The sequence below is a fragment of the Pan troglodytes genome, chromosome 7 (genome assembly GCF_028858775.2).
Source record: "Pan troglodytes isolate AG18354 chromosome 7, NHGRI_mPanTro3-v2.0_pri, whole genome shotgun sequence".
NCBI lineage: Eukaryota > Metazoa > Chordata > Mammalia > Primates > Hominidae > Pan > Pan troglodytes.
In genome coordinates, this window is record NC_072405.2 from 31,353,569 (window position 1) to 31,376,890 (window position 23,322).

Below are 23,322 nucleotides of genomic sequence, written 5' to 3' on the forward strand. Positions count from 1 at the left end.
AGGATGAGGTAGAGTGGGGAGAAGAGATGGGAGAAGACAGTTTAGGGTCCAGATGGTCTATAGCACAGGACCCACGGCTTCCAGCATGGAATACTCTAGAAGAGCCCTCTCACCTCTGGGGACAGCAGTTAGGACCCCTGTCCCTATTCCCTCCATTCCTGCTGCATCTCCAGGAGCAAAACACTTACTCTCAGTGGGATCACCTTCATTCGCTGGAACCAGCAGCCTCCTCCTCTGAGACCCTTCAGCTTCTGCCGGTTCCTGTAACACATAGTGGGGAATGTCCTGGTCAGAGCCAGGAGTCCTACAGTCCAGTACTGACCCCGACCACCAGCCAGCCCTGAGACCTGCAGCATGTCACTTCCAGAACATTGTTCTGAAAGGTCTGGCAACAAGACAGGAAACAAAGGGGCAAGACTCTCGGAAGGAGGCCGATACAGCAGTCAATATTTTAGATTAGGAGTCTATATTTTTAAAACCCCAAGGTTTAATTTGTAATACTTAAAAGTGAATATGTCCTGATGATTTTTTTTTTTTTTTTTTTTGAGACAGAGTCTCACTCTGTCTCCCAGGCTGGAGTGCAATAGTGCGATCTTGGCTCACCGCAACCTCCACCTCTGGGTTCAAGAGATTCTCCTGCCTCAGCCTCCCAAGTAGCTGGGATTACAGGTGTGCACCACCATGCCCAGCTAATTATTTTATTGTATTTTTATATTTTTAGTAGAGACAGGGTTTCACCATGTTGGCCAGGCTAGTCTCAAACTCCTTACCTCAGATGATCCATCCGCTTCGGCCTCCCAAAGTGCTGGGATTACAGGCGTGAGCCACTGCACTTAGCCCTGATGAATGTTAAACCACATAGCAGAGGCCAGGCATGGTGGCTCACACCTGTAATCCCAGCACTCTGGGAGGCTGAGGTGTGAGGATTGCTTGAGCCCAGGAGTTTGAGACCAGCCTAGGCGACATAGCGAGATCCTGTTTCTAAAAATAAAATAAAATAAAATAAAATAAGCTGGGTGTAGTGGCACAAAACTGTCTGTCATCCGAGCTACTCAGAAGCCGGTAAGTCCGAGCTTACTTGGCTTTAGAAGGTCAAGGCTGCAGTGAGCCATGATTGTACCACTGCACTCCAGCCTGGGTGACAAGAGTGAGACCCATCTCAGAAAGAAAGAAAAGAAAAGTAGCAGCAGACATAATAAATTAGAAAATGGACTTACAAGAAGACCCAAAATGCAAAGAAACAGCTTTGATGAGGAATAGGAAAAATTTATCTGAAATAAACTCCCAAATCTTGATTGAGTCATAATAAAACACTTGACTTGAAATATTATCTTCTTTGATAATAAAATTGAATGTTGAAAGGATCTCAATCATTCCTAGAACCATGTATTAATTTAAATTAATATTTTTAAAGTCTAGTGACTATGTGGGCGGGGGAGTGCTGGAGAAAATCTTATAATTCTAAATTTTATCTAATTTTAAATTATAAGATGTGTAAAAATAATTTTGAAAACATATTTGCTGTCTAAGATATTAAAACATATTAGACAGTTTTGTTTGGTGTTGTACATGATATAATCCTTTTCATGTCAATACCACATAAATACATATGCATTTATGTACCTAGATGGTATATGCATAAAGAGTTTAGCAAAGAATCGCAAGAAATTATCCACCGTAGTTACCTGAAATAAGAAGGGCCAAAAGGCTGGGAAAGAGTAAAGAAGGCTCTTGGTATGATCAAGTTTTTTCATACTCTGGTGGATGTGTGGCTATGGGTGACCTGCTTTCAAAAAATGATCAGGCCAGGCAGGCATGGTGGTTCATGCTTGCAATCCCAGCATTTTGGGAGGCCAAGGAGGGTGGATTGCCTGAGTTCAGGAGTTCGAGGCTAGCCTAGGCAACATGACCAAACCTCGTCTCTACAAAAAATACAAAACTTAGCTGGGCACGGTGGCACATGCCTATAGTTCCAGCTACTCAGGAAGCTGAGGTGAGAGGATGACATGAGCCCAGGAGGCAGGGGTTGCAATGAGCCAAGATCGTGCCACTGCACTCCAGCCCAGGTGATAGAGCAAGATCCTGTCTCAAAAAAAAAAAAAATCTTCAAAGTCATTAATAAGCATGGAGGAAGTATTGGCATTGTTCATTTGTTTCCTTTTAAAATCTCTTTATTTAAAAAGAAAGTGGTACAGATGCAAGGAAGAAACAGAAACAGTCTAGGTGGAAGAGATCTCTGCCCATATAAACATCTGACATTTTCAAGGATAAGATCTAGTTTTTGTTTGTTTGTTTGTTTGTTTTTTTAAAAAAGAGTGAAGAGGAAGAGAGAAAAAAGTAAACATTTGACATGTAGCAAAGGAGGTGGCAAAAGGGCAAAGGCAGGGGAAAAAGGAAGAATTGGTTGCTAAATGGGCTTGGAAGAAGGAAACAGAGACTCAGAATAATTCAGGGAGTTTCTCAGCTTATATTGAATCAAAAATTCAATTCTGTTTAGATTATATTGCTGTATGTTAAAAATCAAATCATTAAAAATAAAACACTGCAGGAAACTGGATAGTCTCATCTTATGTTCGAGGGAAGGACTTTCAGTGCTTACGAGCAATGAACAATAAATGTATATATAGATTTCCTGCCTACTCAATATCATATCAAAACTGATGGATTGATATGAACTGATTGTGTGCGTGTCTCCAATACAAAAGCCCTTTGTGCATCGACTTGGAATCCTACTTTTTGGAAGCTGCCCTACGAACTTTGAAATATGTTCAATGTAATAACAATTTCAGAGTAAATTTAAAACTGCTGTTACAAGCAAGGGCTCCCTGAGTTCTGTTAGGAGCACACGATGGAGACTGTGCAGCCTTATTCACTCATCAATGAACACTGTGACCCCCACTCTATGCCTGTGGAGCTCCAGGCTCGGGGGACACAGCAAGGACAGGACAGGGAGTAAGAAGGAGATGTCCTGCAGACTGGCACGGTCACCACCTCAGTGCAGCTGCTCCATCCCCTGCAGTCCCCTGGCTCCTTCAGGTTCCATTTCCTCTGGTCCAGGAGAGCTAAGGCACTGCCCTCTCCCACTGTCTACGAAATCCCAGGTGAGCAGCAGGCCAGGAAACAAAATGATCTGTTCCCCACTCACCGGCAGATGCTCTGACTCCCCTGGGGACATGTTGACACCTGTTGGCTCTGCTGGCTCCTGGACTTCCATTTCCTGCTCAGGGACCTGGGTGGGCTGCAAGATACTCACGATCTCATTGAGGGCATTGTCCTCAGCCCCAGGCCGTTGTGAGCTCTGGAAAAAGACATTGGGAAGGCAAAAAGCCGACTCAGGAGTCCACACCTAGGGCTCGCTGCAGGGTCCCCAGTATGCAGCTGCACCTGACATCCCCACCCCCTCTCAGAGAGGTCACCGCAGGCAGCCCAGACTCAGCACATCCAGGACCTGCTGCTGGGGCCAGGCCCCCAGTGCTGTGCTCAGGCAGACACCCCATCCCTAGGGTGCAGGCTGTGGGGTGAGGATGTCACCTGGGCTGCAGCAGGGCTCACCAGCCTATGTGGTGCTCAAAATGGCCATGTGTCCCCCACAGTCAGCCCAGAGCCCCCAGGCCACTTCAGAGAGTCAGGGCAGCCATGAGGACAATGGGGACCCGCCCACCCAGGTTCTGCTGTCCCAGGAAGCAGTTCCTGAACCCCTGAGCCCCCAGCTGCTGGAGAAATCAACTCACTCTGTCCACACGCTCAGGGTCCCCACCACCACCTAAAAAAGAAGGAGTCTCCTTAGCAGGCGGGAAGGGGCCCATGAAGCACCCCCCTCCCAGAGGACAGTGGGGCACAGGGCTGGGCTGGGGGCTGGGACACTGGACAAGGAGCCCTGGGGCTGGGGACAGGAATGGGGCCTTACAACTCAGAGACACCCTGAGGAAGGGGGATGAGAAGGGGAACTAGAGTAAAAACAAACACGTGGAAAATCTCTGGTTCTGCTCTGACCAAGGCTGAAAAAATCCCACGACCACTTCTCATCCTCACCCTTGTCACCCAGTTGAGGAGCCGACTGCCCCCTGCCTGGCTGGGCCTGAAGATGGGAGGAACTGGTCCTGCCCTCCTGGACTTGGCTGGGAGATGTGGGGACCCCCAGACCTGGGAGAGGGACTGATGAGACTAGGGTCCTGGGGGGTACACGGGATGTGGGGATGGGGGTGACCACGAGGAGGAGGATAGAGCCAGGCTGGAGGCACTTAGACTTGGGGCAGGGGCAGGTATTTCTGTCTGTGGGAATAGGGTGGGAGGGGGCAGGGCAGAGAGTGCCCTGTGCCCCCGCCCTCAGCCAGCACCTACCTGAGCAGATGCCTTTCAGGTAAGGAAGGACTTTCTTCCACAGTAAAGACTTGCAAACAAACACAGCCACAATCAAGACTACGGCTGCAACTGCGACTCCTATGATGATGCCTGAGAGAGAACAGGGAGAGGCAGGAGTCCCTGGGCTGGTGGTCACCGTCTCCTCCACAGCTGGGGCTTCCCCAGTGTGCTTTGTACCTGATTCTTTGTGGACACATTCGATGTCACTCCAGGGTGTACAATCACCGACCTTGACCATCCCTCTGGGACACCTGGGTACACACAGGGAGGGAGAGGGGGGACTCTTGATGGAAAGCTGGCCAGGTGGGATGAAAGAGGAGCCACCCTCCCTCCCCAGTGTCCCTGAGAAGGTGTCAGGGGAAGGACAGTCTCCTCGTGTCTGCAGGGGGTCCCCCAAGCTCCCTTGTTGAGGCTGGGGAAGGGTCTGAGCATGTGCACTTCAGCCCCTCGGCCTCCCTGCTCTGGGGTCAGAGCTGCAGTTCCAGGAGCCTTCTGTGCTGGGCGCACACTGAGCTTCCCTGGGCTGCAGGGGAGGCCTGCGTTAGGAAGAGCCACACTCCAGGGGAAGGTCACAAGCCCCTGTGGCCACAAGATGAGTCCGGTCTTCCAGTCAACCACAAAAGTGAGCTCTTGTCCCCAGCTGTCTGCCCATTTCCCCCAATCACAGCAAATACTAGGGGGCCAGAGAAGAGCAAATTACTCTTGGCCCCTAAAACCCAAATAGGGAAAAGACAGGTCTTACTGAGGGATCAGGGGCCAGTGGTGAGGCCGGCTGGGTGGGCTCAAGTCCTCATGGGAACTTGAAGGAGCTCCACCCCATGGCCTTATTATGCCTTTTGTGGGCCATGGGCACTTTTGTCTTTATGGACCCCTGCATGCATAAAAAATATTTAAAAATACATTTTATTGCTGAATTGGTATAAAGATGAATATATGCCTGGCTGCATTCTACTCATTCTTCTTATTTCAAGAGAAATTAAATCATTTCATGGGCCCCTAAAATTATCATGGGCCCCAAGTCATGGCCTTCTGTGGTCAGTGAACAAGTCAGCCTGGTCAAGGGGACTCGTGCTGGGGAGGGGTGGAAAGAGGCTGCTGCAGGGGGCAGGGGTGGTGACATGCAGAGGGACCAGGAGGGGCAGCCACAGGCTCAAGGATGCCCCATGGGGGTGCTGTCAGGGGAGAGACAGGGGTACAAGGAGACTTGGGTCTTTTTGGGGTTCCATGGAGCTACTGGGAGCCCCCGGCTCCTGTCTCACCTTGTACGGCACTTCCGGCACATCTCAGGAGAATCTTCTTCCCGGAAGGTGCCTTCTTCGCACTGACACGCTGTGTTTCTGGTCGTGGTGCAGGGACTTACCTCCACTTCACCTGACGACAGAGCACAAGGTTTTGGGAATGTTTTCCTGATGTGTCCTTTGACCCTTCCTCCCCACCCCAAGACCCTGCTACTCAGCTCAACTCGGTTTGCCAAGGAGTTCTGAGGGCCAGTTTCTGCACCAGCACACTTATGGCTCATTCAGGATACCCACCCTTCAGCTGTCACTAACACTCGTTGAGTCATACAAAAGGACCACAGTTCATTATTTATTACATTAGATTAGGGGAAAGCATCATTTAGGGGACAAGCATCGTTTAGATCGCATGGCCAGTAGCAAGGGAAGTGCAAGGCATCACCTGAGAGACTGCAAGGAGAGGAGCCCTTGGGGGACTTCCCCAAGGCCCAGCCTGCTGGGGAGGAGGGAGAGGCCTGAGAACCTGAAGGGTGAGTGAGGCCGAGCACCTGCCAGGAGCACAGAGCCCAGGGGAGAGAGCCTGGCCCCAAAGCAGACCTGTGCCACTGCTGATATCCAGCCCCGTCCACTTGGCCCAGCTCATGGCCCCACCCCCTTGCAGCTGACAGTTTAAAAGATTTCCTTACCATGTAGCATACATTATACAAATAATTTCTGTATTATTATTATTTTTATTAATTATTGAGACAGGGTTTTGCTCTGTTGCCTGGGCTGGAATGCAGTGGCACAATCTCGGCTCCCTGCAACCTCGACCTCCTGGGCTCAAGAGATCCTTCTGCCTCAGCTTCCTAAGTAGCTGGAAATACAGGCACGCACCACCATGCCCGGCTAATGTTTATATTTTTGTAGAGACGGGGTTTCTCATGTTGCCCAGGATGGTTTCAAACTCCTGGGCTCAAGTGATGCCTCCCAAAGTGTTGAGATTACAGGCATGAGCCACTGTGCCGGGCCTGTTTTATTTATTAAAAAGCTCAAAGACAAAATCATGGAACATGGTATGATGAAGACCAAGGTGGACCAGAATCTAGGTCTCCTGATCCCATTTTAGCTACAACTTTTATGTCATCACCCCGCATTCCACCTTTAGGCATGGGGTCCATATGTTCTGTACCTGAATCACACCTGGTGCAGCGCAAGCAGAAAAGGAGGTCATTCCAGTGAGTGCTATAGTCCTGTCCATATTTGCAGGAGATGCAATCTCTACTGTCTTCTGAGATATGGTGTCCTGGGAGGGGAGAGAAAAGCCAGTGAATGAAATGTCACAGGATTCCCAGAAGCTGGCAGTGGTGGCTGGGGGACTCCTCTTTCAGGGATGTGTGGAACCATAAGAGGGAAATCTCCTCTACCTAGCTTGGTCAGTTCATCAATTCTGCATTTACACACCTTAAACCAGCACTGCCAAAAGAAATATAAGCCACACATTTATTTATTTTATTTTTTATTTTTGAGACGTAGTCTCACTCTGTCACCCAGGCTGGAGTGCAGTGGCGTGATCTCGGCTCACTGCAACCTCCGCCTCCCGGGTTCCAGAGATTCTCCTGGCTCAGCCTCCTGAGTAGCTGGGATTACAGGCACACACTACCACACCTGGCTAATTTTTGTATTTTTTTAGTAGAGACAGGGTTTCACCATATTGGCCAGGCTAGTCTCGATCTCCTGACCTCATGATCTGCCTGCCTCGGCCTCCCAAAGTGCTGGGATTATAGGCGTGAGCCACTGCACCCGGCCTATTTATTTATTTATTTATTTAGACAGGGTCTTGCTCTATAGCCCAGGCTGGAGTGCAGTGGTGTGATCTCAGCTCACTGCACCCTCGACCTCCCGGACCCTCCCTCTCCCCCCCCCCACAAATAGCTGGGACTACAGGTGCACACCACCACGCCGGTTTAATTTTTTGTGTACTTTTTTTTGTAGAGATGAGGTTTCACCATGTTGCCTAGGCTGGTCTCAAACTCCTGGGCTCAAGTGATTCACTCTCCTTGGACTCCCAAGGTGCTAGGAATACAGGTGTCAGCCACTGTGTCCAGCCCACATATGAAATTTAAATCCATACTCAGCACATTAAAAAAAGTGAGAAGGGGTGAAATTAATGTTAATAATGCATTTTAATTTAATGTACCCCAGATAATATCACTTAAATATGTAATCCACATAAAACATTGAGATATTTTACAGCATTTTTTTCATAGTATGTCTTCAAATCCTGTGTATATTTTAACTCATGGCACATCTCAATTTGCAGTAGCATATTTCTTTTTTTTTTTTTTTGAGACAGAGTCTTGCTCTGTTGCCCAGGCTAGAGTGCAGTGATCTCGGCTCACTGCAACGTCTGCCTCCTGGGTTCAAGTGATTCTCCTGCCTCAGCCTCCTGAGTAACTGGGATTACAGGCACCCGCCACTGCACCCGGCTAATTTTTGTGTTTTTAGTAGAGACGGGGTTTCACCATCTTGGCCAGGCTGGTCTCGAACTCCAGACCTCGTGATCCACCTGCCTCACATATTTCAAGTGATTGGCAATCACATGGGCCTAGGGACTACTATATTAGACAGTGCCATCTTAGACCTTTAAAATGCACAGAAGAATGTTCTAATACCTGTTCTGAATGAGCTCCTAGCCAGTGGAAGATACACCAGGAGCAGAAGTCATACAACAGTGGGAAAAGCCTTCAAAATTAAAGCTCACACCATCAGCCATGGGAAGAAAACGGGAGGAATCTCTATAGAGTCAAAGAATGATCCAAAGAAAGGGGGACTAAAGCTGCCCTGGAATGAGGATATGTTTCAAAATTGGAAAGTGTGAGTCCCGCCAACTCTGCTTTTCTTTCACCAGATTGTTTTTGGTCAATAAGTCTTTTTAATTCCATACGACTTTGAATATAAGTTCTTCCATTTTTAAAATAACACCACTGAGATTTTGGTAGGGATTTCATTGAATCTGTATATTGCTTTGGGTAATTTAACACCATTTTGATCTATGAACATGGAATATCTTCCTGTTTATTTTGCTTTTTAAAAATTTCTTACAGCAATGTTTGATAGTTTTCAGCGTAAAAGTTTTGCAGTAGCAAAGAACAATCCAAAAAGGAAATTAAGAAAACAATTTCATTGACAATGACATAAAAATGAATAAAACATTTAGGAATAATATTTAACAAGGAGGTGCAAGACTTTTAAAAAACATTTGTCTGCATATCCAAGAAACTCAATGATCTCCAAGCAGGATAAGTTAAAAGAGAACTACACTGAGACACATTATAGTCAAATGGACAAAAGCCCAACACAAACAGAAAATCCTGAAAGTAGCAAGTGGCCCACTCAGTATGTACAAGGGAACCTCAATAAGGTTATTAGCTAATTTCTCACCAGGAACCATAGAGGCCAGAAGGGAGTGGGTAACATATTTAAAGTGCCAAAAAACAAAAACACAAGCATACAAAATCCTGCAACCAAGAATTTGATATCCAGGAACATTATCATTCAAGAATGAAGAAGAAATTAAGACATTCTTAGATAAATGAAAGGTAATGGAGCACATTACTAGTAGATCTGCCCTGTGAAATGCTAAAAGGAATCCTTTAGGAGGTAATGTAATGACATTAGATAATAGCTCAAAGGCATACGAAGAGATAAAGAACACTGGAAAAGGTAACTATTTAGGTAAATATAAATGCTGGTACGCAGCTACTTAGGCTGCTATAATAAAATACCATAGACCAAGTGGCTTAAACAATAGACATTTATTTATCATAGTTCTAGAGATGGCCACCATCTTGCTGTGCATTTGCGTAACCTCTTCCTTGCACACACCAGAAGAGGGGGGGAGAGAGCAAGCGAGCGAGAGAGAGCAAGTTGTCTGGTGTCTTTTCTTAAAAAGGCACTAATCCCATCATGAGGGCCCCACCCTCATGACCTCATCTAAACCCAATTACTTCCCAAAGGCACCATCTCCAAATACCATCTCATTGGATGGTAATGCTTCAACATATGATTTTGGGGACACAATTCAGTCTATAGCACAGTATTATGGTACATTTGGTTTGTAAATCCTCTTATTTACTTATATGATTTAAAGAGCAAATGCAGAAAACAATAATTACAAATTGATGTTAATGGGCACACAATGTACAAGGATGTGATCTATAACAACAAGATGGAGGAGGAAAGACGGAGAAGTACAGGAGCACAGTGTTTGCATACCATTGAAGTTATGTTGTCATTACTCAAACTAAGCTCAAGTCCATCTCAGAAAGGGGCCAGTGGGTCCCCAAACCCATCCTGTCTGATTTCCTCATTTTAGTATGTGTAATTGGAATAGACATACTCAGCAGCTGGCACAATCCCCACCTTCATTCCCTGACATGTGAAGTGAAGACTATTATGGTGGAAAAGACCAGGTGGAAGCCACCAGATTTGCATTTACTTAAAAAAAATAGTAAATCAAAAGCAATACCAGATGGGCATGGTGGCTCATGTCTGTAATTCCAGCACATTGGGAGGTCAGGGCAGGAGGATTACTTGAGGCCAGGGGTTTACCAGCCTGGGCAACACAGTGAGACTCCATCTGTACACACACATACAAAATTATCCAGGTATGACAGTACATGCCTGTAGTCTTAGCTGCTCAAGAAGCTGAGGCAGGAGGATTGCTTGAGCCCAGGAGTTCAAGCTGCAGTGTGCTATGATTGTGCCACTGCACTCCAGCCTGGGTGACAGAGTGATACCCTGCCTGTAAAGCACAAAAAAACAAAAGCAATACAACATTCCTGGAGGGATTGCAGAGATCATTACCACCATCCAGGATGCATCTGTGGTGATTCCCATCACATGCCCATTGAACTTGCCTATTTGGCCTGTGCCAAAGACAGATGGATCTTGGTGAATGACAGTGGATTATCATACGCTTAACCAGGTGGTGATTCCAGTTATAACTGTCCCAGATATGGTTTCATTGTTTGAGCAAATCGCCACATCCCTGGTACCCTGGTACCTGGTATGCAGGTGTTGAACTGGCAAATGCTTTATTGGTCATACCTGTCAATAAAGACTCCCAGAAGCAGTTTGCTTTCAGTTGGCAAGGCCAGCAATATACCCTCACTATCCTGTCTCCGGGATGCATCAAATCGCAGCCCTATGTCATAATTTAGTTTGCAGGTTTTTTGTTTTTTTTTTTAATTAAACAGAGTCTTGCTCTGTCTCTCAGGCTGGAGTGCAGTGGCATGATCTCAGCTCACTGCAACCTGCACCTCCTGGGTTCAAGCAATTCTCATGCCTCAGCCTCCCAAGTAGCTGGGATTACCCATGTGTGCCACCACATCCAACTAATTTTTGTATTTTTAGTAGAGATGAGGTTTCACCATGTTGGCCAGGCTGGTCTAGAACTCCTGGTCTCAAGTGACCCATCCACCTTGGCCTCTCAAAGTGCTGGGATTACAGGCGCGAGCCGCCACATCTGGCCTGCAGGGATATTGATGGCCTTTCCCTTTCACAAGATAACACACAAGACGATCCATTATACTGATGACATTATACTGATTGAACCTCATGAGCAAGAAGTAGCAACTATTCTAGACTTAATGGTAAGACATTTGCATGTCAGGGGGTGGGAAATAAATCTGACAAAATTTCAAGGGCCTTCTACCTCAGTAGAAGGACAACAACTGGGAAACAAATTCCTAGTTGTTGAATGATGTGGCACATAAGATATTCCTTCTCTTCTAAGATATTCTAAGATAAAAGATAAATTGTTGTATCTGCCACCCCCACCTCCCTACAACCAAGAAAATGACACAATGCCTAGTGTGCTTATTTTGATTTTGGTGGCAACATATTCCTCATTTGGGTGTGTTTCTCTGGCCTATTTATCAAGTCACCTAAAAATGTGCTAGTTTTGAGTGGTGCTCAGAACAAGAGAAGGCTCTGCAACAGGTCCAGGCTGCCGTAGACATTTTTCTGTCACTTGGGCCATACGACCCAGCAGACCCAACGGTGCTTGAAGTATTGGTGGCAGACAGCAATGCTGTTTTGAACCTTTAGTAGCCCACTCTAGGTCAACCACAGCACATGCCCTTAGGTTTTGGAGCAAAGACTTGCCATCCTCTGCAGATAACTACTCTCCTTTTGAGGAACAGCTCTTGGCTTGTTTCTGGGCCTTAGTGCAGACTGAATGGTTAACCATAGGCCACCAAATTACTCTACGACCTGACTGCTCATCGTGAACTGAGTGTTATTTTGCCTACCAAGCCATAAGTTTGGGCACATACAGCCTAAAGTTTCCATTTCCATTTTCAAATGTAATTGGTATATATATAAAATTAGGCTTAAGTAGGCCCTGAAGGCACAAGAAAGTTACATGAAGAAGTGGCCCAAGTGCCCATGATCCCCACTCCTGCAAAATTACTTTCTTTTGCCCGGCCTGCACTTATGGCCTCATGAGGAATTCCCTATGGTCAGTTGCCAGAAGAAGGTTTACAGATGGTTCTGCACCACATACAGGTAACCCTTAGAAGTGGATGTTTGCAGCATCACATCCACTGTCTGGGACGTCCCTGAAGGACAGTGGTGAAAAGAAATCCTCTAGGCCAGGTGTGGTGGCTCACACCTGTAATCCCAGCACTTTGGGAGGCCGAGGTGAGTGGATCACCTGAGGTCAGGAGTTCGAGACTGGCCTGACCAACATGGCGAAACCTCGTCTCTACTAAAAATACAAAATTACCGAGCATGGTGGCACATGCCTGTAATCCCAGTTACTTGGGAGGCTGAGGCAGGGGAATCACTTGAACCCGGGAGGCAGAGGTTGCAGTGAGCCGAGGTCGCCCCATTGCACTCTAGCCTGGGTAACAATAGCGAAACTCCGTCTCAAAAAAAAGAGATCCTGCCACTGGGCAGAACTCTGAGCAGTACACCTGGTTGTTCATTTTGCTTGAGGGAAGAATGGCTAGACATGTAGTTATATACTGATTCATGAGCTGTGGTCAATGATTTGGCTAGAGGGTCAGAGGCTCTGAAGGAAAACTGATAACAAGGAAGTCTGGGGAAGAGGTGTGTGGATAGACCTTTCTCAATGGGTAAAAAAAAATGAAGATATTTGTGCCCCATGTGACACAAATATCTTCACAAAAAGTGATCTTAGCAGGGAAGGATTTTAATAATCAGGTGGATAGGATGACCTGTTCTGTGGCTACCAGTCAGCTTCTTTCCCAGCCATCCTTGTCATTACTCAATGGGCTCATGAACAAAGTGTGCATGGTGGCAGGGATGGAGGTTATGTATGGGCTTAACAATACAGACTTCCCTCACCAAGGCCAACCTGGCTACAGCTGCTACTGAGTGCCCAATCAATAGGCAGCAGAGGCCAACACTGAGTCTCTGATATAGCACCATTCAGAGGGTCAGTCTGCCAGCTACCTGGTGGCAGGTTGATTATTACACTGAACCATTTCTATCATGGAGGGGGCAGCATTTTTACTGGAAGAGAAGCTTATTTTGCACATAGACTTGCCTTCCCCTGCATGCAATGCTTCTGTCAAAACTATCCTCTGTGGACTCACAGAATGCCTTATCCACAGTCATGGTATTCACACAGCATTGCTTCTGATTGAGGGACTCACTTGATGGCAAATGAAGCGCCCACTATAATGGGCCTGTGCTCATGGAATTACTGGTCTTACCATGTTCCCCACCATCTCAAAACTGCTGGCTTGGTAAGATGGTGGGATATGGCTTTTTGAAAACTCATTTACAATGTCAGCTGGGTGGCAGTACCTTGAAGGGCTGCAACAAGGTTCTCCAGGAGACTGTCTATGCTCTGAATTATCCTCCAATACATGCGGTTGTTTCTTCCATTGCTAGGATTCATGTGTCCAGGAATCTAGGGGTGGAAGCAGGAATGGCCCCACTCCACATTACCCTTAGTGGCTTGTTTTCAAAATTTTTGCTGCTTTATGCTTTGCTAGAGCTCTGAGTTTCAGAGGGAGAAATGATTCCATGAGGAGACACAACAGTGATTCTGTGTAACTTGAAGACTGCCACTTGGCCACTTTGGGTTCCTCATGCCTCTGAATCAACAGGCGAAAACCAGTTACACAAACCCTGCTGGCTGGATTGACTGATTCTGAACACAAAGGGGAAACTGAAGGGAAAATTGGACTCTTATTCCACAATGGACGTAAGGAAGAGGATGTCTAGAATACAGGAGATTCCTTAGGGCATCTCTTAGTATTACCGTGCCCTGTGAGTAAAGTCAATGGAAAACTACCACAACCCTATTAAAGCAGGACCACTAATAGCTCAGACCCTTCAGGAATAAAGCTTGGTTCACTCTACCAGGCACAGAGCCATGACCAGCTGAGGTGCTTAGTGAGGGCACAGGGAATACAGAATGCACAGCGAAAGAAGCTTCTTATAAATACCAGCTACAATGACATGACCAGCTATGGAAACAAGGACTGTAATCGTTATAAGTATTTCTTCCTTATTGTGTTATGTGTGTGTGTTTATGTGTAAATATATGTTAAGCAAATATCTGTGTTTTCTTCCTTCTCTTATCCCCTTGTTATGTGACACAAGATATTTTGAATTTATATCGTAGTATTTAAGTATTGTTCACTTTATAGTATTTATGTTCCAGGGTATCAAGGAAAGGAGTAAACACCACTCAAGAACTTTGCATCCTCTTCTGGAGAAAGGGTTAGTGCGTTTTCAGTTGTATACAGGATAGCTGTATTATGTTAGGTGGAAATATAATCTTATTATTTCCATTACTTGGAGATCAAGTATGGTTTAAAAGAATTTCAAGTCTTTAAAAATTCTGTATTAGTCAGGGCTCTCTAGAGCAGGGGTCTCCAACGTTTTTGCCACCAGGGACTGGTTTCCTGAAAGACAATTTTTCCACGGACTGGAGTTGGGGGCATGGGGATGGTTTCAGGATGATTCAAGCATGTTACATTTATTGTGCACTTTATTTCTATCACTATTATATGGTAACATATAATGAAATAATTACACAACTCACTATAACGTAGAATCAGTGGAAGCCCTGAGTTTGTTTTCCTGCAACTAGATGGTCCTATCTGGGGGTGATGGGAGACAGTGACAGATCATCAGGCATTAGATTCTCATAAGGAGTGCGCAACCTAGATCTCTCAAATGTGGAGTTCACAATAGGGTTCACGCTCCTATGAAGTCTAATGCTGCCGCTGATTTGACGGCATGCAGAGCTCGGGCAGTAATGCTCACTCATCTACAGCCCACCTCCTGCTGTGTGGCCTGGTTCCTAACAGGCCACGGACCAGTACTGGTCCATGGTCTGGGGGTCAGGGGCCCCTGCTCTAGAGAGATAGAGATTTATCTTAAGGAATTGGTTCACATAACTGTGGAGGCTGGCAAATTCAAAAGGTACAGGATAGGCCAGCAGAGAAGAGTCACAGCTCAGGTCTGAAGGCTGCCTGCTGGCAGAACACCCTCTTTCTTGGTGGAGGTCAGTCTTTTTTCTATTGAGGCTTTCAACTGATTAGATGGGACCTGCCAACATTAAGGGGGTAATCTGCTTGACTCAAAGCCCACTGATTTAAACGTTAATCCCATCTAACAACAACAACAACAAAAAACACACCTTCACAGAAACATCTAGGATAATATTTGGCCAAGTATCTGGGTAACCAAGTTGACACATAAAATCAACCATCACAAGTCAACCTTGCTCCATACACATACATGTCCTTAAGATCGACGTCAGTGGTCACACAACGTGCAAGGATGTGATCTATGACAGCAACAATAGAAAGCTGGAGAGATGGAGCGGTACAGGAGCACAGTATTTGGATTGCAATGAAATTCTGCCGGTATTATAAAACTACCTGTTTAGATACTTAAGAAGGTAATTGTAATCTTCAAGGAAACCAGTAAGAAAATAAGTTTTAGGCTAGGTGCATGGCTCACACCTGTAATCCCAACACTTTGGGAGGCCGAGGCAGGTGGATCACTTGAGGTCAGGAGTTTGAGACAGCCTGACCAACATGGTAAAACCCTGTCTCTGCTAAAAATCAAAAATTATCCAGGCATGGTGGCTACTCCCTGTACTCAGGAGGCTGAGGCAGGAAAATCGCTTAAACCCAGCAGCCATAGGCTGCAGTGAGCTGAGATCGCGCCGCTGCACTCCAGCCTGGGTGACAGAGCAGACCCTGTCTCAAAAAATATATATATATCTATATATATATTTAAGATAGATATCTTTAAGATATATACTAAAATAAGTATATATTTAAATATATATTCATTAAATATATATATACAAAATATATATTTAAGAAAAACAGAAAATACATTTTAAAATATGCAGAAAAGAAAAGAAGTGAGTGAAAATGGTACATGCCAAGAAATAAACTAAAGTTTTTTTAAAAGGTGGTAAGGGAGGAACAAAATATATATAAGACATAAAGAAAACAAATAACTGAAGAGCAGAAACAAATCTTTTCTTGTCAATAATTATGTTAACTGAAAATAGTTTAAACTCTGCAATTAAAAGACAGAGATTGGCAGAATGAGTAAAAACAAACGCAAAAAATAGACCATAATCATCTATATGCTATCCACAAGATTCCTGAATTATTTTTATTAATATTGAAAGACATTCTAAAAAATCCAAATTACACAAATCTTACTTAATAATGTATCATGATACATTATTATCAAACATAATGTAAGTATCATACATAATCATAGTGATTCATGTCACTGATAAAAATGTGATTATTTAATAATAGTGTTGGGGCAACTGAAAAGGTGGCTGGAAAATAATGTGTCTTCCTCACTCTCCTCTTACTACAAAATGAAGTCCACGTGGCTCAATGACTTAATTACAAAATAGGAAACCACAAAATGACTGCAAAGATATATGATAATTTTTTTTTTTTTTTTTTTTTTTGAGACAGGGTCTCACTCTGTCACCCAGGCTGAAGTGCAATGGCGCGATCTCAGCTCACTGCAACCTCTGCCTCCCGGGTTCAAGCGATTCTCCTGCCTCAGCCTCCCAAGTAGCTGGGACTACAGGCACGCCACTATACCCAGCTAATGTTTGTATTTTTAGTAGAAACAGGGTTTCGCCATGTTGCTCAGGCTGGTGTCAAACTCCTGGCCTCAAGTGATTTGCCCACCTTGGCCTCTCAAAGTGCTGGAATTACAGGTGTGAGTCACTGCGCCCGGCGTTATATGGGAATTTTTATTAGAATTTTGGACCCAGCGCAGTGGCTCACGCCTGTAATCCCAACACTTTGGAAGGCCGAGGTGAGAGGATCGCTTGAGCCCAAGTGGTTGAGGCTACAGTGAGCTATGATCCTGCCACCGCACTCCAGCCTGGGCAACAGAGTGAAATCCTATCTCAATCAATCAATCAATCAATCAATGCATAATTTCCCTAATCTGTAAGAATTCATGTGACTCAATGATTTAAAAAACAAAAAACAAAAAAAAAAAACTAACCTCTTACTAGGAGTGAAGAAAACCTAGCAGAACCAGTGTACAAACAGTGTCTGTGTCATGAACAGATTCTTGACCTCATTCACAGGAAGAGAAATGCGCATTTCGAGGAGTTTCCACATCTCAGTCCTTGACACTTGCTATGGCCTGCTCCCTGTGGCTGGAAGGGCCATCTCCCCTCTAGGATGGAAGTTCTCCAACTGCTCCTGCTCAGCCCATTGCAGTCCTGTCTCCCTGGCCTATCGTCTCCAACTTCAAATCCTCATGGGCTCAGTTGTGCCCCTCCTTCTCAGTATTTACAACTTCTTCCAGGTGGACACCCTCAAGCCAGCGGCTTCAAGCATCACCTATGTGCTAGGGTCCCCAAATGTGTACTGCTAGCCCTGCCACACACTGCCCCCTCAGAGGCCAAGTTACCCTGAGCAGTTGAATTTGGTGCCTCGATTGTCCTCATTCCCCACACGTCATCCATCCACACCCCAAATATGTCTTGAGTCCTTCCTATTCCCGTCCTGCTTCCTGGTCTTGACCCTGGACCACAGCAATAGGAGCATTTACAGATGAGTTTGTGTCTGCTTCACGCTGGGTTCTTCCTTCTCCATGCTCTGCTCCTGGCAAGCCCACACGTGCAATGTGAGGGTCTGCCCTCAGGCAAGCCTTTCCTGTGGCCCTTAGTCATGGAAAAGAAATGCAACTTTGTAAATGGATTTTAAAAGCCACTGCTTGCCACATTTGCCTGCCCTGGAAACCTTCATGCAGCAATCAATTCCTAACTCATACACATGGGGGAAAGGGGGGAAGAAGTGCGAGGCGAACACAACAGTCAAGCACACTTCAGGCCAGGTTCCTGCTGCATCTCTGGGGGCTCAAATGACCTTCTGGGCACCACATAACATCCCAGGGGAGCGCCTCACACTCAAGGCCCTCCACCTGCTTCCTGTCTTGCTCCGGTTCAATCCAGGAGTGGGCACTCAAGATGTACATCTGATGCTGGTGGCCCTCTGCTGAAAACTTCTCAGGGACATCCATCACTCATGAAATAAAATCCAGCTTCATCTGTGTGGGATTTGACCCCACCTGTCTCTCTAACTTCCTAACCCTCCACTCCCCACAGCAGCCCCCTGCTGTTGCTCCATCTTCTCCAACTCCTGCCCCCTGGCAATTGTTCCAGTGGAACCCTCCTAGGAGCACTCTTCCTGGCTCTCTGAACCTCTGGCCCTGCCCTCCTCCGGATGTCAGCCCAAAGTCACCACTGCCTGGAGGCCTCACCAGCCCCATCTCTGTCCCACTCAATTCTCTCTCAAGGTTCCTATCAGTTTCTTTGGCTGTCTCATTCATTTGTGTGTCTTGATACCATCCTAGCAGGAAGGGTCCAGAAGGACAGAGCCTTGAACTGGAGGCACCCAATGCCTCTCTGTGGAATAAAGAACAAGGAAGTGCAAAGGAAACAGACTGGAAGCTCATGGAGACAAGGGGAGGAAGGGCAAGGATTAGAGACCCATCTTGAACATACCAGGTGGACACAATCCCTCTGAGGGGCTGGACCTCTTTTGTTGTGGGGCCGCTCTCTGCTGGGGAGCTAGGTCTTGTTGGGTGATCAGAGCAGACTCAGCTGAGACCTGTGGGGACAAAGCAGGGATGGGCATGAGTGGCTTCCAGACCTCACCCCTCCCAGGATCCACTCACATTCTCTTGACCCCAGGCGCCCAAGCTAAACAGAACCTTCATCTTTCTTGCAGCTCTCACCTCTCAAACATCCTTTAGTGTTTGTTTGTCCCTTCATATTTCAGGGAAGGCCAAGTAACATACACTTGCAAAACTCTTCTAAACATGTTCATTCCAGAAAATGTGGGCAAGGAAAGTTTTTAGAAGAATACACAGACCACACGTGATATTCTCAGCTAAAGACAGCATCCATTAATATTTTGTCTCATTTAGTTCCACTAGGTTTCCATAGGTATGCCTATTCTCTCTCTTTCTCTCTTTCTCTTATTCTCTCTCACACAGACATACACACAGACACACATTTTTATAAATGGGGATTATAATATAGCAAACTTAAAAAATTGGGATACAGGATCAAACATTAAATAGTGAACTTCTGATTTAAAAGGTGCTTGACCTATAGACCAGAGAGCCCAGAAATGAACTTGCACGTACAGCCATGTATTGCTCAACATTGTTCTGAGCAAAGGGTCATTAGGCAATTGTGTTGTGTGAACATCAGAAGAGTGTGCTTACACAAACCTAGATGGTGTATCCTATGACACACCTGGCCTATATGGCATAGCCTTTTGCTCCTAGGCTACAAACCTGTGTAGCATGTTACATAATTGCATGGAGCCACCATCATATATGCAGTCTGTTGTTGACAGAAATGTTGTTATGTGGTGCATGACTGTATATGATCAAGTAATTTTTGGCAAAGGTATCAAGACCATTTAATTGAGAGGACAATCTTTTTAAAAATGGTCTTGGGAAATCTAGACATTGACTCATCACAAAACAATGACCTCGAACCTTTAACTTACATGTATACAAAAATTAACTCAAAATGGATCCAAAATCTAACATAAAAGTGAAAACCCTAAAACTTAGAAGAAAACATAGGAACTATTCTTCCTGACCTTGGATTTGGCAATGATTTCTTGAATGTGATCCCCAAAACACAAGCAATATATAGGAAAAAAAGTAGATAAATTGCACTATGTAAAAATTAAAAACTTTTGTGCATCCAATGATGATCAACAGTGAAGGGGCAACCCACAGGAAGAGGAAAACATTTGCTAGTTATATATCTGATAAAAGGTTAATATCTAAAATATATAAAAAACTCCAACTCAACAACAACAACAACAAAAAGCCAACAATGTGATTAAGAAATCAACAAAGAACTTGAATGGTAAAAAGCTCCTGAACAGCCAATGTGTCAAAGAGGAAATCAAAAGGGAATTTTAAAAGTGTATTAGAAAATGAAATGGAAACATAACATAACTAAATGTATGGGATGCAGCAAAAGCAGTTTTAAGCGGAAATGGCAATAAACGCCTACATCAAAAAAGAAGAAAGATCTCAAATACAAGACTTAATGTTGTACCTCAAGGAAATAGAAAAAAGATACACTAAGCCCACAGTTAGCAGAACAAAAGAAATAATAAAAATCAGAGCAAAAATAAATAGAGACTGAAAAAAATACAAAAGATTATCAAAATTCTGTTAGTTTTTTGAAAAAATAAATGAAATCACTAAACTTTAACTAGACTAACTAAGAAAAAAGAAAGAAGACAAATAAATTAAATCAAAAATGAATGAGAAGGCCAGGTGCAGTGGCTCATGCCTATAATCCCAGCATTTTGGGAGGCCGAGACGGATGAATCACTTGAGGCCAGGAGTTGGAGACCAGCCTGGCCAACATGGCAAAACCTCGTCCCTACTAAAATACAAAAAAAAAAAAAAAAAAAAAAAAAAAAAGCCAGGCATGGAGGTGCACTTCTGTAATCCCAGCTACTTGGGTGGCTGGGGCACAAAAATCGCTTGAACCTGGGAGGTGAAAGTGGCAGTAAGCTGAGATCGTCACACTGCACTCCAGCCTGAGCAACAGAGGGAGACTCTGTCTCAAATAAAAAAAAAATGAGACACGTTACAATGCATACCACAGAAATGCAAAGGATCATATGAAAATATTATGAACAATTATATGCCAAAGGATTGAACCACCTGGAAGAAATGGATAAATTTCTAGACACATACAACCTACCAATACTGAATCATGAAGAAATGGAAAATCCGAACAGACCAATAATGATTAAGGATATTGAATCAGTAATGAAAAGTCTCCTATCAAAGAAACACCCAGGACCCAGAAGGCTTCACTGCTGAATTCAGCAAAACATTTAAACAAGAACTAAAACCAATCCTTTCTAAACTTTCCCAAATAAATTACAGAGGAGGGACTACTTCCAAACTTATTTTACAAGGCTTGCATTACCTTGATACCAAAGCCAGAACAGAACACTGTAAGAAAAGAAAATTATAGGCCAATATCTCTAATAAACACAGATGCAAAAATCTTCAACAAAATACCAGTAGACCAAATTCAATAGCTCATTAAAAGAATCATTGACCATGATAAAATGGAATTTGTTCCTGGGATGCAAAGATGGTTCGACATATGAAAATCAATAAATGTGATACACCATATTAACAAAATGCAGGACAAAAACCATATGATCACCTCAATAGATGTAGAAAAAGCATTTGACAAAACACATTCTTTCATCATAAAAACTCTAATCAAATTAGGTGTAAAGGGAATGTATCAACACAAAAAAAGCCTTATATGACAAGCTTACAGCTAATATCATACTCAGCAGTGAAAAGCTGAAAGCTTTTCCTTTAATATCAGGAACAACACAAGGATGCTCACTCTCACCACCTCTTTTCAACATGGTACTGGAAGTCCTAGCCAGAGCAATTAGGCAAGAAAAAGAAAAGAATTATTAGGTATTGAAATAGAAAAGGAAGAAGTAAAATTGTCTATTTGCCGATGACATGATCTTATGTATAGAAAACTCTGAAGACTCCACCAAAAAACTGTTAGAAATTTGTAAACAAATTCAGTAAGGTTGTGGGATACAAAATCAACATATGAAAATCAGCAGCATTTCTATATATTAATAATGAACTATATGAAACAGACATTAAGAAAACAAACCTATTAAGAGCAATGACAAAAAAAACTTAGCAAATTTAACTAAGGAAGTGAAAGACCTGTATGTTAAAAACCGTAAAACACTAATCAACAAAACAGAAGAGACAAATAAAATGGAAAGAGACACAAATGCATGAAAATAAATGTTCATGACTTGGAAGAACTAATATTGTTAAAATGTCCATACTATCCAAAGCAATCTATAGGTTCAATGTAATCACTATCAAAATTCCAATATCATTTTTCATAGAAATAGAGAAAACAAACCTAAAATTCATATGCAACCAAAAAAAAAAAAAACCACAAATAGCCAAGGCAATCATGATCAAAAAGTACAATGCTGGAGGCATCACCCTACCTGATTTTAAACTATACTACAAAGCAATAATAATTAAAACAGCATGGCACGGGTATAAAAATAGACATATTGACCAATGGAACAAAATACAGAGCCTAGAAATGAATCCACATAGCTATGGTCAATTGATTTTTGCCAAAAGTGCCAAGAATATACAATGGGAAAAAAAAGTCTCCACAATAAATGGTGTTAGGAAAGCTGGATATCCATATGCACAAGAATGAAACTGGACCCTTATCTTACACCATATACAAAAATAAACTCAAAATGGATTAAAGACTTAAATATATGACCTTAAACTATTAAACTACTAGAAGAAAACACAGGGGCTAAAACTACACAACATTTGTCTGGGCAACATTTTTTAAAATTTGACCCCTACAGTGCAAAAAACAAAAGCAAAAATAGACAAATGGAATTATATCAACATAAAAAGTTTCTGCAGAACCTGAGGTCGGGAGTTCAAGACCAGCCTGATCAACATGGAGAAACCCCATCTCTACTAAAAAATACAAAATTAGCTGGGCATGGTGGCATGCGCCGGTAATCCCAGCTACTCAGGAGGCTGAGGCAGGAGAATCGCTTGAACCCAGGAGGTGGAGGTTGCCATGAGTCAAGATCATGCCATTACACTCCAGCCTAGGCAACAAGACTGAAATTTCATCTCAAAAAAAAGTTTCTGCACAACAAAGGAAACAACACAGTGAAGGAATAAGCTACAGACTGGGAGAAAATATTTGCATACCATACATCTGATAAGGGTTAATATCTAAAATATATAAGGAACTCAAATAATTCTATTCAAAGAGAAAAAATAATCTGATTACAAAATGGGCAAGGGACCTGAGTAGACATTTCTCAGTAGAAGACACACAAATGGTCAACAGATATTTGAAAAAAAAACTCAACATCACGAATCATTAGGGAAGTGCAAATTAAAACCACAATGAGATATCATCTCATACCTATCAGAATGGCCATTATCAAAAAGATGCACGATAACAAGTGTTGGTGAGGATATGGAGAAAAGGGAACCCTTGCTTACTGTTGGTGGGAATGTAAATTAGTACAGCCATTATGGAAGGCAGTATGGAGCTTCCTCAAAAAACTAAAAATAGAATTAT

At 43.9% G+C, this 23,322-nt stretch overlaps 1 protein-coding gene across 8 annotated transcripts in view; it reads right to left on the reverse strand.

Moving 5' to 3' along the window:
- Positions 1-23,322, reverse strand: part of TNFRSF10B (TNF receptor superfamily member 10b) — a 49,735-nt gene that overhangs the window by 3,870 nt on the left and 22,543 nt on the right. For 2 of the 8 annotated variants that reach the window (XM_001158074.8, XM_063816950.1), the window contains 8 exons: positions 18,643-18,748; positions 6,769-6,882; positions 5,622-5,733; positions 4,540-4,613; positions 4,342-4,452; positions 3,732-3,763; positions 3,146-3,298; positions 189-261 (listed from right to left, as the gene is read on the reverse strand). In XM_001158074.8, coding sequence (XP_001158074.3) covers positions 189-261; positions 3,146-3,298; positions 3,732-3,763; positions 4,342-4,452; positions 4,540-4,613; positions 5,622-5,733; positions 6,769-6,882; positions 18,643-18,748 — 775 coding nt within the window. Of the gene's footprint in view, positions 1-113; positions 262-3,145; positions 3,299-3,731; positions 3,764-4,341; positions 4,614-5,621; positions 5,734-6,768; positions 6,883-17,546; positions 17,800-18,642; positions 18,749-23,322 lie in introns of all 8 variants that reach the window. The other 6 variants (XM_063816952.1, XM_009455003.5, XM_063816951.1 and 3 more) reach the window with 6 other exon arrangements.